The sequence below is a fragment of the Oncorhynchus mykiss genome, chromosome 21 (genome assembly GCF_057628025.1).
Source record: "Oncorhynchus mykiss isolate SJ-2025 chromosome 21, ASM5762802v1, whole genome shotgun sequence".
In the NCBI taxonomy this organism is placed as follows: Eukaryota; Metazoa; Chordata; class Actinopteri; order Salmoniformes; family Salmonidae; genus Oncorhynchus; species Oncorhynchus mykiss.
Genome location: NC_143042.1, coordinates 4,836,006 through 4,850,372, shown reverse-complemented (window position 1 = coordinate 4,850,372; position 14,367 = coordinate 4,836,006). Strand labels below are relative to the sequence as shown.

Genomic DNA, 14,367 nt, shown 5'->3' with positions numbered 1-14,367 from the left:
ATCTGTACTTCACCCCAGAGCCCTAATCAGTCTCTCCAAGTCAAGTGATCTAACCACCCCTGCTCGTTGGGACAGCACAAAGCACCAATTAGTTATGCTTGTATCTTGTGTTTTTCAAAGTTTTGCTTCTTGACTTTGCATTTCTGTTGTCTTTCAAATTCATACGCTGTCGCACTGGATGGTGTAGGTTGTCAAGGTACATCTTTAGATGGCACTCCATAGGGAGGCCCCATTAGCTACTGTCACTAGTCACCCAGCCACGCTCTGACACTAGTCTCCCAGCCACGCTCTGACACTAGTCACCCAGCCACGCTCTGACACTAGTCACCCAGCCACTCTGACTCTAGTCACCTGTTGTATCACCTGTTGTACTCGGCACGTGTCAAATTAAATGTGATTTGATTTGACACTATTGTTTATGTAATATGGTTACACAGTCTGCAGTGCATCGCTGCCTTCCTGTTTGACCTCTCCTCCTCTTCCTCTCATCCTTCCCTCCGTCTATCTCTGGTCCTCTCCCAGGAGTTCAGACAGAAGATCATGTTGGGGACCCCCTTCCTGGTGATCTGGCTGGTGGGCTTCATCGCTGACCTGAACATCGACTCCTGGCTCCTCAAGGGCCTCATGTACTGTGGCGTGTGGGTCACTGTGCAGTTCCTCTCCAAGTACGTCACACACACACGCATTTCAGCAGGTTTGGGCTGGGTTTATTTCTCTGTAAACCTGAGACATACCAACAGGTTAGGGCTGGGTTTATTTCTCTGTAAACCTGAGACATCCCAGCAGGTTAGGGCTGGGTTTATTTCTCTGTAAACCTGAGACATCCCAACAGGTTAGGGCTGGGTTTATTTCTCTCTAAACCTGAGACATCCCAGCAGGTTAGGGCTGGGTTTATTTCTCTGTAAACCTGAGACATCCCAACAGGTTAGGGCTGGGTTTATTTCTCTGTAAACCTGAGACATCCCAACAGGTTAGGGCTGGGTTTATTTCTCTGTAAACCTGAGACATCCCAACAGGTTAGGGCTGGGTTTATTTCTCTGTAAACCTGAGACATCCCAGCAGGTTAGGGCTGGGTTTATTTCTCTGTAAACCTGAGACATCCCAGCAGGTTAGGGCTGGGTTTATTTCTCTGTAAACCTGAGACATCCCAACAGGTTAGGGCTGGGTTTATTTCTCTGTAAACCTGAGACATCCCAACAGGTTACGGCTGGGTTTATTTCTCTGTAAACCTGAGACATCCCAACAGGTTATGGCTGGGTTTATTTCTCTCTAAACCTGAGACATCCCAACAGGTTAGGGCTGGATGTATTTCTCTGTAAACCTGAGACATCCCAACAGGTTAGGGCTGGGTTTATTTATCTCTAAACCTGAGACATCCCAGCAGGTTAGGGCTGGGTTTATTTATCTGTAAACCTGAGACATCCCAACAGGTTAGGGCTGGATTTATTTCTCTCTAAACCTTAAACATCCCAGCAGGTTAGGGCTGGGTTTATTTCTCTGTAAACCTGAGACATCCCAGCAGGTTAGGGCTGGGTTTATTTCTCTGTAAACCTGAGACATCCCAGCAGGTTAGGGCTGGGTTTATTTCTCTGTAAACCTGAGAAATCCCAGCAGGTTAGGGCTGGGTTTATTTCTCTGTAAACCTGAGACATCCCAGCATGTTAGGGCTGGGTTTATTTCTCTGTAAACCTGAGACATCCCAACAGGTTAGGGCTGGGTTTATTTCTCTGTAAACCTGAGACATCCCAGCAGGTTAGGGCTGGGTTTATTTCTCTGTAAACCTGAGACATCCCAGCAGGTTAGGGCTGGGTTTATTTCTCTGTAAACCTGAGACATCCCAACAGGTTAGGGCTGGGTTTATTTCTCTGTAAACCTGAGACATCCCAACAGGTTAGGGCTGAGTTTATTTCTCTGTAAACCTGAGACATCCCAGCAGGTTAGGGATGGGTTTATTTCTCTCTAAACCTGAGACATCCCAGCAGGTTAGGGCTGGGTTTATTTCTCTGTAAACCTGAGACATCCCAACAGGTTAGGGCTGGGTTTATTTATCTGTAAACCTGAGACTTCCCAGCAGGTTAGGGCTGGGTTTATTTCTCTGTAAACCTGAGACATCCCAACAGGTTAGGGCTGGGTTTATTTCTCTGTAAACCTGAGACATCCCAACAGGTTAGGGCTGGGTTTATTTCTCTGTAAACCTGAGACATCCCAGTAGGTCAGGGCTAGGTTTATTTCTCTGTAAACCTGAGACATACCAACAGGTTAGGGCTGGGTTTATTTCTCTGTAAACCTGAGACATCCCAGCAGGTTAGGGCTGGGTTTATTTATCTGTAAACCTGAGACATCCCAACAGGTTAGGGCTGGGTTTATTTCTCTGTAAACCTGAGACATCCCAACAGGTTAGGGCTGGGTTTATTTCTCTGTAAACCTGAGACATCCCAACAGGTTAGGGCTGGGTTTATTTCTCTGTAAACCTGAGACATCCCAGCAGGTTAGGGCTGGGTTTATTTCTCTGTAAACCTGAGACATCCCAGCAGGTTAGGGCTGGGTTTATTTCTCTGTAAACCTGAGACATCCCAACAGGTTAGGGCTGGGTTTATTTCTCTGTAAACCTGAGACATCCCAACAGGTTAGGGCTGGGTTTATTTCTCTGTAAACCTGAGACATCCCAACAGGTTATGGCTGGGTTTATTTCTCTCTAAACCTGAGACATCCCAACAGGTTAGGGCTGGATTTATTTCTCTGTAAACCTGAGACATCCCAACAGGTTAGGGCTGGGTTTATTTCTCTGTAAACCTGAGACATCCCAGCAGGTTAGGGATGGGTTTATTTCTCTCTAAACCTGAGACATCCCTGCAGGTTAGGGCTGGGTTTATTTCTCTGTAAACCTGAGACATCCCAACAGGTTAGGGCTGGGTTTATTTCTCTGTAAACCTGAGACATCCCAGCAGGTTAGGGATGGGTTTATTTCTCTCTAAACCTGAGACATCCCAACAGGTTAGGGCTGGGTTTATTTCTCTGTAAACCTGAGACATCCCAACAGGTTAATGCTGGGTTTATTTATCTCTAAACCTGAGACATCCCAGCAGGTTAGGGCTGGGTTTATTTCTCTGTAAACTTGAGACATCCCAACAGGTTAGGGCTGGGTTTATTTCTCTGTAAACCTGAGACATCCCAACAGGTTAGGGCTGGGTTTATTTCTCTGTAAACCTGAGACATCCCAACAGGTTAGGGCTGGGTTTATTTCTCTGTAAACCTGAGACATCCCAGCAGGTTAGGGATGGGTTTATTTCTCTCTAAACCTGAGACATCCCTGCAGGTTAGGGCTGGGTTTATTTCTCTGTAAACCTGAGACATCCCAACAGGTTAGGGCTGGGTTTATTTCTCTGTAAACCTGAGACATCCCAGCAGGTTAGGGATGGGTTTATTTCTCTGTAAACCTGAGACATCCCAACAGGTTAGGGCTGGGTTTATTTCTCTGTAAACCTGAGACATCCCAACAGGTTAATGCTGGGTTTATTTATCTCTAAACCTGAGACATCCCAGCAGGTTAGGGCTGGGTTTATTTCTCTGTAAACTTGAGACATCCCAACAGGTTAGGGCTGGGTTTATTTCTCTGTAAACCTGAGACATCCCAACAGGTTAGGGCTGGGTTTATTTATCTGTAAACCTGAGACTTCCCAGCAGGTTAGGGCTGGGTTTATTTCTCTGTAAACCTGAGACATCCCAACAGGTTAGGGCTGGGTTTATTTCTCTGTAAACCTGAGACATCCCAACAGGTTAGGGCTGGGTTTATTTCTCTGTAAACCTGAGACATCCCAGTAGGTCAGGGCTAGGTTTATTTCTCTGTAAACCTGAGACATACCAACAGGTTAGGGCTGGGTTTATTTCTCTGTAAACCTGAGACATCCCAGCAGGTTAGGGCTGGGTTTATTTATCTGTAAACCTGAGACATCCCAACAGGTTAGGGCTGGGTTTATTTCTCTGTAAACCTGAGACATACCAACAGGTTAGGGCTGGGTTTATTTCTCTGTAAACCTGAGAAATCCCAGCCGGTTAGGGCTGGGTTTATTTCTCTGTAAACCTGAGACATCCCAGCAGGTTAGGGCTGGGTTTATTTCTCTGTAAACCTGAGACATCCCAACAGGTTAGGGCTGGGTTTATTTCTCTGTAAACCTGAGACATCCCAGCAGGTTAGGGCTGTGTTTATTTCTCTGTAAACCTGAGAAATCCCTGCAGGTTAGGGCTGGGTTTATTTCTCTGTAAACCTGAGACATCAAAGCAGGTTAGGGCTGGGTTTATTTCTCTGTAAACCTGAGACATACCAACAGGTTAGGGCTGGGTTTATTTCTCTGTAAACCTGAGACATCCCAGCAGGTTAGGGCTGGGTTTATTTCTCTCTAAACCTGAGACATCCCAGCAGGTTAGGGCTGGGTTTATTTCTCTGTAAACCTGAGACATCCCAACAGGATGGGCTGGGTTTATTTCTCTGTAAACCTGAGACATCCCAACAGGATGGGCTGGGTTTATTTCTCTGTAAACCTGAGACATCCCAGCAGGTTAGGGCTGGGTTTATTTCTCTGTAAACCTGAGACATCCCAGCAGGTTAGGGCTGGGTTTATTTCTCTGTAAACCTGAGACATCCCAGCAGGTTAGGGCTGGGTTTATTTCTCTGTAAACCTGAGACATACCAGCAGGTTAGGGCTGGGTTTATTTCTCTGTAAACCTGAGACATACCAGCAGGTTAGGGCTGGGTTTATTTCTCTGTAAACCTGAGACATCCCAGCAGGTTAGTGCTGGGTTTATTTCTCTGTAAACCTGAGACATCCCAACAGGTTAGGGCTGGGTTTATTTCTCTGTAAACCTGAGACATCCCAACAGGTTAGGGCTGGGTTTATTTCTCTGTAAACCTGAGACATCCCAGTAGGTCAGGGCTAGGTTTATTTCTCTGTAAACCTGAGACATACCAACAGGTTAGGGCTGGGTTTATTTCTCTGTAAACCTGAGACATCCCAGCAGGTTAGGGCTGGGTTTATTTCTCTGTAAACCTGAGACATCCCAACAGGTTAGGGCTGGGTTTATTTCTCTGTAAACCTGAGAAATCCCAGCAGGTTAGGGCTGGGTTTATTTCTCTGTAAACCTGAGACATCCCAGCAGGTTAGGGCTGGGTTTATTTCTCTGTAAACCTGAGACATCCCAACAGGTTAGGGCTGGGTTTATTTCTCTGTAAACCTGAGACATCCCAGCAGGTTAGGGCTGGGTTTATTTCTCTGTAAACCTGAGAAATCCCAGCAGTTTAGGGCTGGGTTTATTTCTCTGTAAACCTGAGACATCAAAGCAGGTTAGGGCTGGGTTTATTTCTCTGTAAACCTGAGACATACCAACAGGTTAGGGCTGGGTTTATTTCTCTGTAAACCTGAGACATCCCAGCAGGTTAGGGCTGGGTTTATTTCTCTCTAAACCTGAGACATCCCAGCAGGTTAGGGCTGGGTTTATTTCTCTGTAAACCTGAGACATCCCAACAGGATGGGCTGGGTTTATTTCTCTGTAAACCTGAGACATCCCAGCAGGTTAGGGCTGGGTTTATTTCTCTGTAAACCTGAGACATCCCAGCAGGTTAGGGCTGGGTTTATTTCTCTGTAAACCTGAGACATCCCAGCAGGTTAGGGCTGGGTTTATTTCTCTGTAAACCTGAGACATCCCAGCAGGTTAGGGCTGGGTTTATTTCTCTGTAAACCTGAGACATACCAGCAGGTTAGGGCTGGGTTTATTTCTCTGTAAACCTGAGACATCCCAACAGGTTAGGGCTGGGTTTATTTCTCTGTAAACCTGAGACATCCCAGCAGGTTAGGGCTGGGTTTATTTATCTGTAAACCAGAGACATCCCAGCAGGTTAGGGCTGGGTTTATTTCTCTATCTGGTTGACTTTGAAATGCAGCTCTAAGGGTTTTGTGGACTGTGAGATGTGATGTTGTTTACTGCTGAGTTCTAACAGTGATTGCCCCTCCATCCCTCCCTCCTCCTCAGGTCTTTCTTTGACCACTCCATGCACAGCGCCCTGCCCCTGGGAATCTACCTGGCAACCAAGTTCTGGATGTACGTGACCTGGTTCTACTGGTTCTGGATTGATATCCTTTACAATAAGAGTCTCCTGGTTTCCTCTGCCTTTTCTCATTCCAACCATGATACATCAGTGAGCTGCTGTGCTGTACAAGGGCCTTTCGTTCACAGCGCCACCTGGCAAGACAGCTGTGTGTGTCAATATTCACCTCCTAACAATCAATTCTTTCATCAGGGAGGGAGGTGGCTTCTGGGAATTGATGGGTTTTGACTGAGAGCAAAAGTGTATGAATATCTCCCCTGTGGCTATTGGTCGATTAGAGTGTCAGTCAAACTGCAGCCTATTCCAAACAGACAGATGGGCTTTCCCTTCTTCCATCTGGAACCCCTCTGGTCATGATTACCCACAGTGCACTGGAGTGTGAGGTCAGCTAAAGAGCATTGGCCTGCCTCTCAGACTACAGTGCAGAGAGCATCATATCACCCTTAAGGGCTCTTTACTGTTGTGTACAACTTCTGGCCAACAAGACAATGCAAATGTTTCAGTTGGAGGCAGACTCATTATTTCTATATGCTAAACACCATTGCATTTGTGTTACAGTTGACATCAGAGGCACTTGTGATGCAACCATACTGGTTGTTTGGAGTTTGTTGATTATGACAAGAGGCCGGACAATTTCTGTGGTAACTTGGATCAAAAAGTCATATAATGCCCCCTCCCCCCCGGATCCTTTTCAGAGGCTTGTGAAGTAACATTGCAGTCTAATTTCTCAGACAAGACACTATCTCCTCTAGATCTATTCCCATATAGTTTACTTCCCCTGCAAACTGCACTGATTCTCTCACGGACGGTGAAGAGGTAAGGGAAAGGTTGTCCTAGGTGCTCTGGGGTGCTGAGGTTTCAAGCCTCCTGTATAAAGCTGGGCTCGCTCTTTTCCATATGAATAGTCCCCTGTCCAGATAAGAGGTTGTATTACTGAACTCGGTGTGCTTTCAGCTCTGTGTGGAGACAGTCTTTAATGAATACTGAGTGTTAAGATGTGCACAACACTGTTGAGCTGACTGCACAACACTGTTGAGCTGACTGAGTCAGACCCGATGAAGCGACTTGTGGGATCAATGTGTTTCTGTAGCTCCAAGATGGCTCCTCCAGTCGCTTTTTGGTCATGGAAAATTCCCTTACCGGGTCTGAAACTGCTGAATGCCCCATTTAAAGTCAGGAGGGTTGGTCTCTTATCCGCCTCATTTGACTGCTGATGGGAAGAGGAGTGTTTCTTCAGTCCATTTCATCTGCATGATGTTGCTCGTTTCCTTGGATCTGCTGCTCTGCTCCCCGTCTACCTCTCTGTCAATCCCTTGTAACCTCTCCTGCTTTTTCAACAGGGGCTGTCTTGTTACCAGTTTCCCTCTGGTTACAATTGTTTGTCTTTCATGGGAACATTGATCTGGGAGAGTTCACATAAGCCACCACTATGAGTGTAAGTGAAATTCACACCTATACACAGGTCTCTTGTGTGATGCAGCTTTGAGATTTAATAGTCAGGCAGGTTTTTCCAGTCTCACCTCTTGTCCAACAGCCAATCAGCCCATTGAGATGTCCTCTTCAATGCCTCTTATCTCTTTGTTGAAAGGCTGTTCTATCCAAAGAATATCTACGTCCACGTAGTCACTGTTAACAGTAGCCTGTACCTCATCATGTAGTGTGAACTGGCAGCTCAGAACAGTAGACGGCTACAGCAAGGGATGACTGGATTCCTAAATGGAGTAGGGTGAAGTTGACGCTAGACGCTGATCTTGGGTCAGTTTAGCATTTTCCCAACTAATGGTGAAGATTGGGGGAGGGAAGCTGATCCTACCTCATCTGTACCTAAGGCAAACTACACCCCAGAGCATTCACAAACTCAAGCAGTCCCTCCTCACTCCAGTCCAACTGTGCCTCTTTGGGAAGTGGTGTTATGTAACTGAGGTGGTAACCTTGCCTGAGACCTGAAGACTCGCGTTAGCTCTGAGTTAATGCCTTGGCTGTAGCTCAGCGGGCTAGCACAGTCTTGGCTCGCGCAGTAGACCGAGGTCCGTACCCAGTTGGTCACATGTAGTCTCAATGTCTGATTGTTGTGATCTGGGTTGAATCTGATACAGCTGCGGTTGTATGGTAGTTTTGTGGTGGTTGTGGTGCGGTGGTGGTTGTACGGTAGTTTTGTGGTGGTTGTGGTGCGGTGGTGGTTGTATGGTAGTTTTGTGGTGGTTGTGGTGCGGTGGTGGTTGTACGGTAGTTTTGTGTTGGTTGTGGTGCGGTGGTGGTTGTGGTGAGGTGGTGGTTGTACGGTAGTTTTGTGTTGGTTGTACGGTAGTTTTGTGGTGGTTGTGGTGCGGTGGTGGTTGTGGTGAGGTGGTGGTTGTGGTGCGGTGGTGGTTGTACGGTAGTTTTGTGGTGGTTGTGGTGCGGTGGTGGTTGTGGTGCGGTGGTGGTTGTACGGTAGTTTTGTGTTGGTTGTGGTGCGGTGATGGTACGGTAGTTTTGTGGTGGTTGTGGTGCGGTGGTGGTTGTACGGTAGTTTTGTGTTGGTTGTGGTGCGGTGGTGGTTGTACGGTAGTTTTGTGGTGGTTGTACGGTAGTTTTGTTGTGGTGCGGTGGTGGTTGTACGGTAGTTTTGTGGTGGTTGTGGTGCGGTGGTGGTTGTACGGTAGTTTTGTGTTGGTTGTGGTGCGGTGGTGGTTGTACGGTAGTTTTGTGTTGGTTGTGGTGCGGTTGTGGTGCGGTGGTGGTTGTATGGTAGTTTTGTGGTGGTTGTGGTGCGGTGGTGGTTGTACGGTAGTTTTGTGTTGGTTGTGGTGCGGTGGTGGTTGTACGGTAGTTTTGTGTTGGTTGTGGTGCGGTTGTGGTGCGGTGGTGGTTGTATGGTAGTTTTGTGGTGGTTGTGGTGCGGTGGTGGTTGTACGGTAGTTTTGTGGTGGTTGTGGTGCGGTGGTGGTTGTACGGTAGTTTTGTGGTGGTTGTGGTGCGGTGGTGGTTGTACGGTAGTTTTGTGGTGGTTGTGGTGCGGTGGTGGTTGTGGTGCGATGGTGGTTGTGGTGCGATGGTGGTCGTGGTGCGATGGTGGTTGTGGTGCGGTGGTGGTTGTGGTGCGGTGGTGGTTGTACGGTAGTTTTGTGGTGGTTGTGGTGCGGTGGTGGTTGTACGGTAGTTTTGTGGTGGTTGTGGTGAGGTGGTGGTTGTGGTGCGGTGGTGGTTGTGGTGCGGTGGTGGTTGTGGTGCGGTGGTGGTTGTACGGTAGTTTTGTGGTGGTTGTGGTGCGGTGGTGGTTGTGGTGCGATGGTGGTTGTGGTGCGATGGTGGTTGTGGTGCGGTGGTGGTTGTATGGTAGTTTTGTGGTGGTTGTGGTGCGGTGGTGGTTGTACGGTAGTTTTGTGTTGGTTGTGGTGCGGTGGTGGTACGGTAGTTTTGTGGTGGTTGTACGGTAGTTTTGTGGTGGTTGTGGTGCGGTGGCGGTTGTATGGTAGTTTTGTGGTGGTTGTGGTGCGGTGGCGGTTGTATGGTAGTTTTGTGGTGGTTGTGGTGCGGTGGTGGTTGTACGGTAGTTTTGTGGTGGTTGTACGGTAGTTTTGTGGTGGTTGTACGGTAGTTTTGTGGTGGTTGTGCGGTAGTTTTGTGGTGGTTGTACGGTAGTTTTGTGGTGGTGGTACGGTAGTTTTGTGGTGGTGGTACGGTAGTTTTGTGGTGGTTGTGCGGTAGTTTTGTGGTGGTTGTGCGGTAGTTTTGTGGTGGTTGTACGGTAGTTTTGTGGTGGTTGTGCGGTAGTTTTGTGGTGGTTGTGCGGTGGTGGTTTGTGGTTGTTGTGAGGCAGTCATGCGACGTCTCTGCAATAGTAATCAGTGGAGGCGGCTTGGCCTTTGTCTAGGCTTTGTGTCTGCATTGACGTCCAGGTGTGGGCTTGGTATCTCTGACTCTGTCTCCTCCTGGTTTTCAGTCTGCTACTACAGACTGGTTATCCTTTAAAACAAGATCAAGTGTCGTTGGTGGAGCCCCAACCGGTTGTCTTTTCAGCCCCAGCACACATCTTCTACATGGGACTCAAAGGAGAGTCTTTTCAGCCCCAGCACACATCTTCTACATGGGACTCAAAGGAGAGTCTTTTCAGCCCCAGCACACATCTTCTACATGGGACTCAAAGGAGAGTCTTTTCAGCCCCAGTACACATCTTCTACATGGGACTCAAAGGAGAGTCTTTTCAGCCCCAGCACACATCTTCTACATGGGACTCAAAGGAGAGTCTTTTCAGCCCCAGCACACATCTTCTACATGGGACTCAAAGGAGAGTCTTTTCAGCCCCAGCACACATCTTCTACATGGGACTCAAAGGAGAAAAGCTTTTCTCCTTAAAGTAGTTACAACTACTGGGTCACCACAGCTTTATTGTTACTGAAATAGTAGGAGACTGGGGGAGGAGGAGAGAGTAGAAGTATTAGTAGGAGACTGGAGGAGGAGGAGAGAGTAGAAGTCTATTAGTAGGAGACTGGGGGAGGAGGAGAGAGTAGAAGTCTATTAGTAGGAGACTGGGGGAGGAGGAGAGAGTAGAAGTCTTAGTAGGAGACTGGGGGAGGAGGAGAGAGTAGAAGTATTAGTAGGAGACTGGAGGAGGAGGAGAGAGTAGAAGTCTATTAGTAGGAGACTGGGGGAGGAGGAGAGAGTAGAAGTCTATTAGTAGGAGACTGGAGGAGGAGGAGAGAGTAGAAGTCTATTAGTAGGAGACTGGGGGAGGAGGAGAGAGTAGAAGTCTTAGTAGGAGACTGGGGGAGGAGGAGAGAGTAGAAGTCTATTAGTAGGAGACTGGGGGAGGAGGAGAGAGTAGAAGTCTTAGTAGGAGACTGGGGGAGGAGGAGAGAGTAGAAGTGTATTAGTAGGAGACTGGAGGAGGAGGAGAGAGTAGAAGTCTATTAGTAGGAGACTGGAGGAGGAGGAGAGAGTAGAAGTCTATTAGTAGGAGACTGGGGGAGGAGGAGAGAGTAGAAGTCTATTAGTAGGAGACTGGGGGAGGAGGAGAGAGTAGAAGTCTTAGTAGGAGACTGGGGGAGGAGGAGAGAGTAGAAGTCTATTAGTAGGAGACTGGGGGAGGAGGAGAGAGTAGAAGTCTATTAGTAGGAGACTGGAGGAGGAGGAGAGAGTAGAAGTCTATTAGTAGGAGACTGGGGGAGGAGGAGGAAAGAGTAGAAGTTATTAGTATGAGACTGGAGGAGGAAAGAGTAGAAGTCTATAAGTAGGAGATTAGAGGAGGAGGAGAGAGTAGAAGTTATTAGTAGGAGACTGGAGGAGGAGGAGATAGTATAAGTCTATTAGTTTGTGACTGAGCTGGTCCTGTGATGTGTTCTTTTAGGAGGACATTCAGTCTTCAGCCAGACAATGATGACGTTCAGTGACACCCTGACTACCCCACCCTACACCACACTGTAAAGAGGTGTAGGGGGTAGTTGCCCCGAGATGCTGATCTCGAGTCAGTTTTGAAATGTCCATAGTAATGGTTAAGGTTAGGATTGTGGGAGGGACTGCTGATCCTAGATCTGTACCTAGGAGAAATTTCACCCCGGAGCTGTATGGACACTGTCAACACCATTAGTCTCCTTAAATCAGCATGCTTGATAAATTCTTGGCATGACCCTTTTGTTTGGCCCATCTTGTGTAACACCTCTTCTCCTAAGCCATTCCAAAGACTAATAGCTGCTACGGGGAGGGCGTACACAACAAGGCCTCAAGGGAAACATTGAAGCGTCGTCCATATGAGAATCTCCATCGATCACTGTAAGAATTACCGGCTCCGTGCCGACAGTATCACGGCCCATTGATTTAGTGAGGCGATAAGGACTTCCATGCACGAATCCCTAGTGTCACCTTGTTCCCTTTGTAGTGCACTACTTTATATGGAAATTCACTATGTTCCTCTACACTATATGGGGATTAATAGGGTTCCATTTGGGATGCAGCCCCACATAGTTAATTTGAAGTGTTTATCTTATGAAGTAGCTAGATAGACCTACAGAGGAAGAGGTCATTAAAGCGCCCAGACTTCTTTTGCTGATAATTATACAGATTTATGACCTCATTCAGCTTTTAGAGACTGAAAGCACTGTAGAGTATGGCTGAGACCATACTGTAGGGGGAAGTTGCCCCGAGATGCTAATGCCACCCTATGTCCTATGTAGGGCTCTGGGGGGGGCCATATGGCTCCGAGTTTCCTTCCTGGAATCTAGTTGTTTGTCATGCCGTGACTTCACTCCACCCCCACTGTAATTGAGGAAATCCTTCTTTATGTTACCAGCCCAGAGATGTCCTTGTGTCCCACTAACTCCCCCCCCACACACACACACACACACCCTAATCACTAGATGGCCATACAGACTTGAAACGGCTCAAGTCAATAATTAATGACTTCAAGCCAACTCCATAATCTAAAGTTTATTTAGTCAGTCAATCAGATATGTTTCTCTCATGTATAGAATCAACATTCTAACTCCACACTGTGGGAGATGTGTTAATGTGTGGTTAAAATGCACAGAGGAATGCCAGTAGACCTTGGGTGTAGGCATTTCCTAAATACAAGAATACATTCTATGCAAATACAATTCTGAAGCTGTAATTCCTAAGGAGGTTTATGGGATTCTTTTCATTTGTAGTTCCTGATTAAATGACTACAGGCCCTGTGAAAAGTAAACTTGGGTTCTAGATACAAGAGATTGTATGGATCAACATTGGCATTTTAGGGTTAAGCCTGACCACTCCCTTTGGTTAGACTCACTCCATTGCGTTTCCTGTGCAAATGATGACGCGTGTCTGAGGGACTCGGGACTCGGGTTGGGTGAGAGTATGAGTCAAGCTTCCACTGGAGCTGCTTTCCTCATAGGCTGGAGTGGGCGGAGGGCGAGTCTTTTTGCGTCCCTAATGGCACCCTATTCCCTTTATAGTGCACTATTTTAGACCAGGGCCCATAGGACTCTGGCCGATGTAGTGCATTACGTAGAAAATAGGATGCCATTTGGGACACACCCTCTGTCTGGATGATGTCACTATGGCTTGTCAGAGCCAGCACAGCCGTCTAGGTCCAATGCAGCTGTTTTTAACTTTGTCAAATAATTTCTGTGTAACAATTAAGTACCTTATGTGATTGTTTTTTTTTTATGTCAAAAAGAATAGATAGTGTCATAACAAATAGTAATTTCTCAAGCAATAATATTGTTAGGACTGTCTGGGAGCAGTCTGAGTAGGGAAAACTGAAAACTACCTGTTATTGGCAAAGAGCTGTGGAACTCTTTTTCTTATTGGTCTATTGTCCAAGTTAGCACCTTTTGATGTTACCAGGCAAGCCAAAACGCCATCACGCCAAAGCAGGCTGAAGTTTCAGGCAGTCTTTTCAAACAGCCCTTACACTATAAGGGCATTATCATAATTTTCACAATTTCACAGTATTATTCAACCTCATAGTGTGGAAGTATATAAAAAGCATTTTCTGTCTGACCTTGTCCACTGACAGGATGTGAAACCAAAATATCATTGTGTTATTTGAGTGAACTATCCCTTTAAGAGCTGTAGTCACCTTTCAGCCAATCAGCCGTCCTCCTTAACTCCTCTGTACATCTCCCGTTTGCCACCGTCCACCTGCCTTTCCTCCTGAACAGTGTCTGTCTGTTCTACAACTTCGGCAAGTCCTGGAAATCAGACCCCGGGATCATCAAAGCCTCAGAGGAGCAGAAGAAAAAGGTAAACGCGGGCACTACCCATGGCGCTGGCACTACCCATGACGCTGGCACTACCCATGACGCTGGCACTACCCATGACGCTGGCACTACCCATGACGCGGGCACTACCCATGACGCTGGCACTACCCATGACGCTGGCGCTACCCATGACGCGTGTATCGCCCATGACGCGTGTACCGCCCATGACGCTGGTACTACCCATGACTCTCACTACCCATGACGCTGGCACTAGCCATCATGCCGATACTACTAACCAATGCACCACCATTTTGTTATGAAATGGCAAGTAGAGTTGGGTGAGGTTGCCCATAGACACTGATCTTGGGTCAGTTTAACCTTTTTCCAACTGATGGTTAGGGTTGGGGAAGCTGATCCTAGATCTGTACCTAAGGGAAACGACCCCCGGAGCATGAAATGATGTGCCTGAGTTGAGAATTTGATTAGAGAGCTGGGCACATTGCACCATTGTTTTTTTACAAATCAAAAGTAGTACACTATATGGGGAATAGGATGTAATTTGTGACACACATTGTTCAACCCAGTGGCCCAGTGCTAGAGGCATCC

The 14,367-nt window shown here is 47.2% G+C and overlaps 1 protein-coding gene across 2 annotated transcripts in view; it reads left to right on the top strand.

Annotated features, from left to right (window-relative positions):
* LOC110499755 (zinc finger DHHC-type palmitoyltransferase 17) overlaps positions 1-14,367 on the top strand; it is a 57,663-nt gene that overhangs the window by 27,127 nt on the left and 16,169 nt on the right. For both annotated transcript variants that reach the window (XM_090213555.1, XM_090213554.1), the window contains 3 exons: positions 523-665; positions 6,025-6,127; positions 13,682-13,804. In XM_090213555.1, the coding sequence (XP_090069681.1) occupies positions 523-665; positions 6,025-6,127; positions 13,682-13,804 (369 nt within the window). The remainder of the gene's footprint in view (positions 1-522; positions 666-6,024; positions 6,128-13,681; positions 13,805-14,367) is intronic.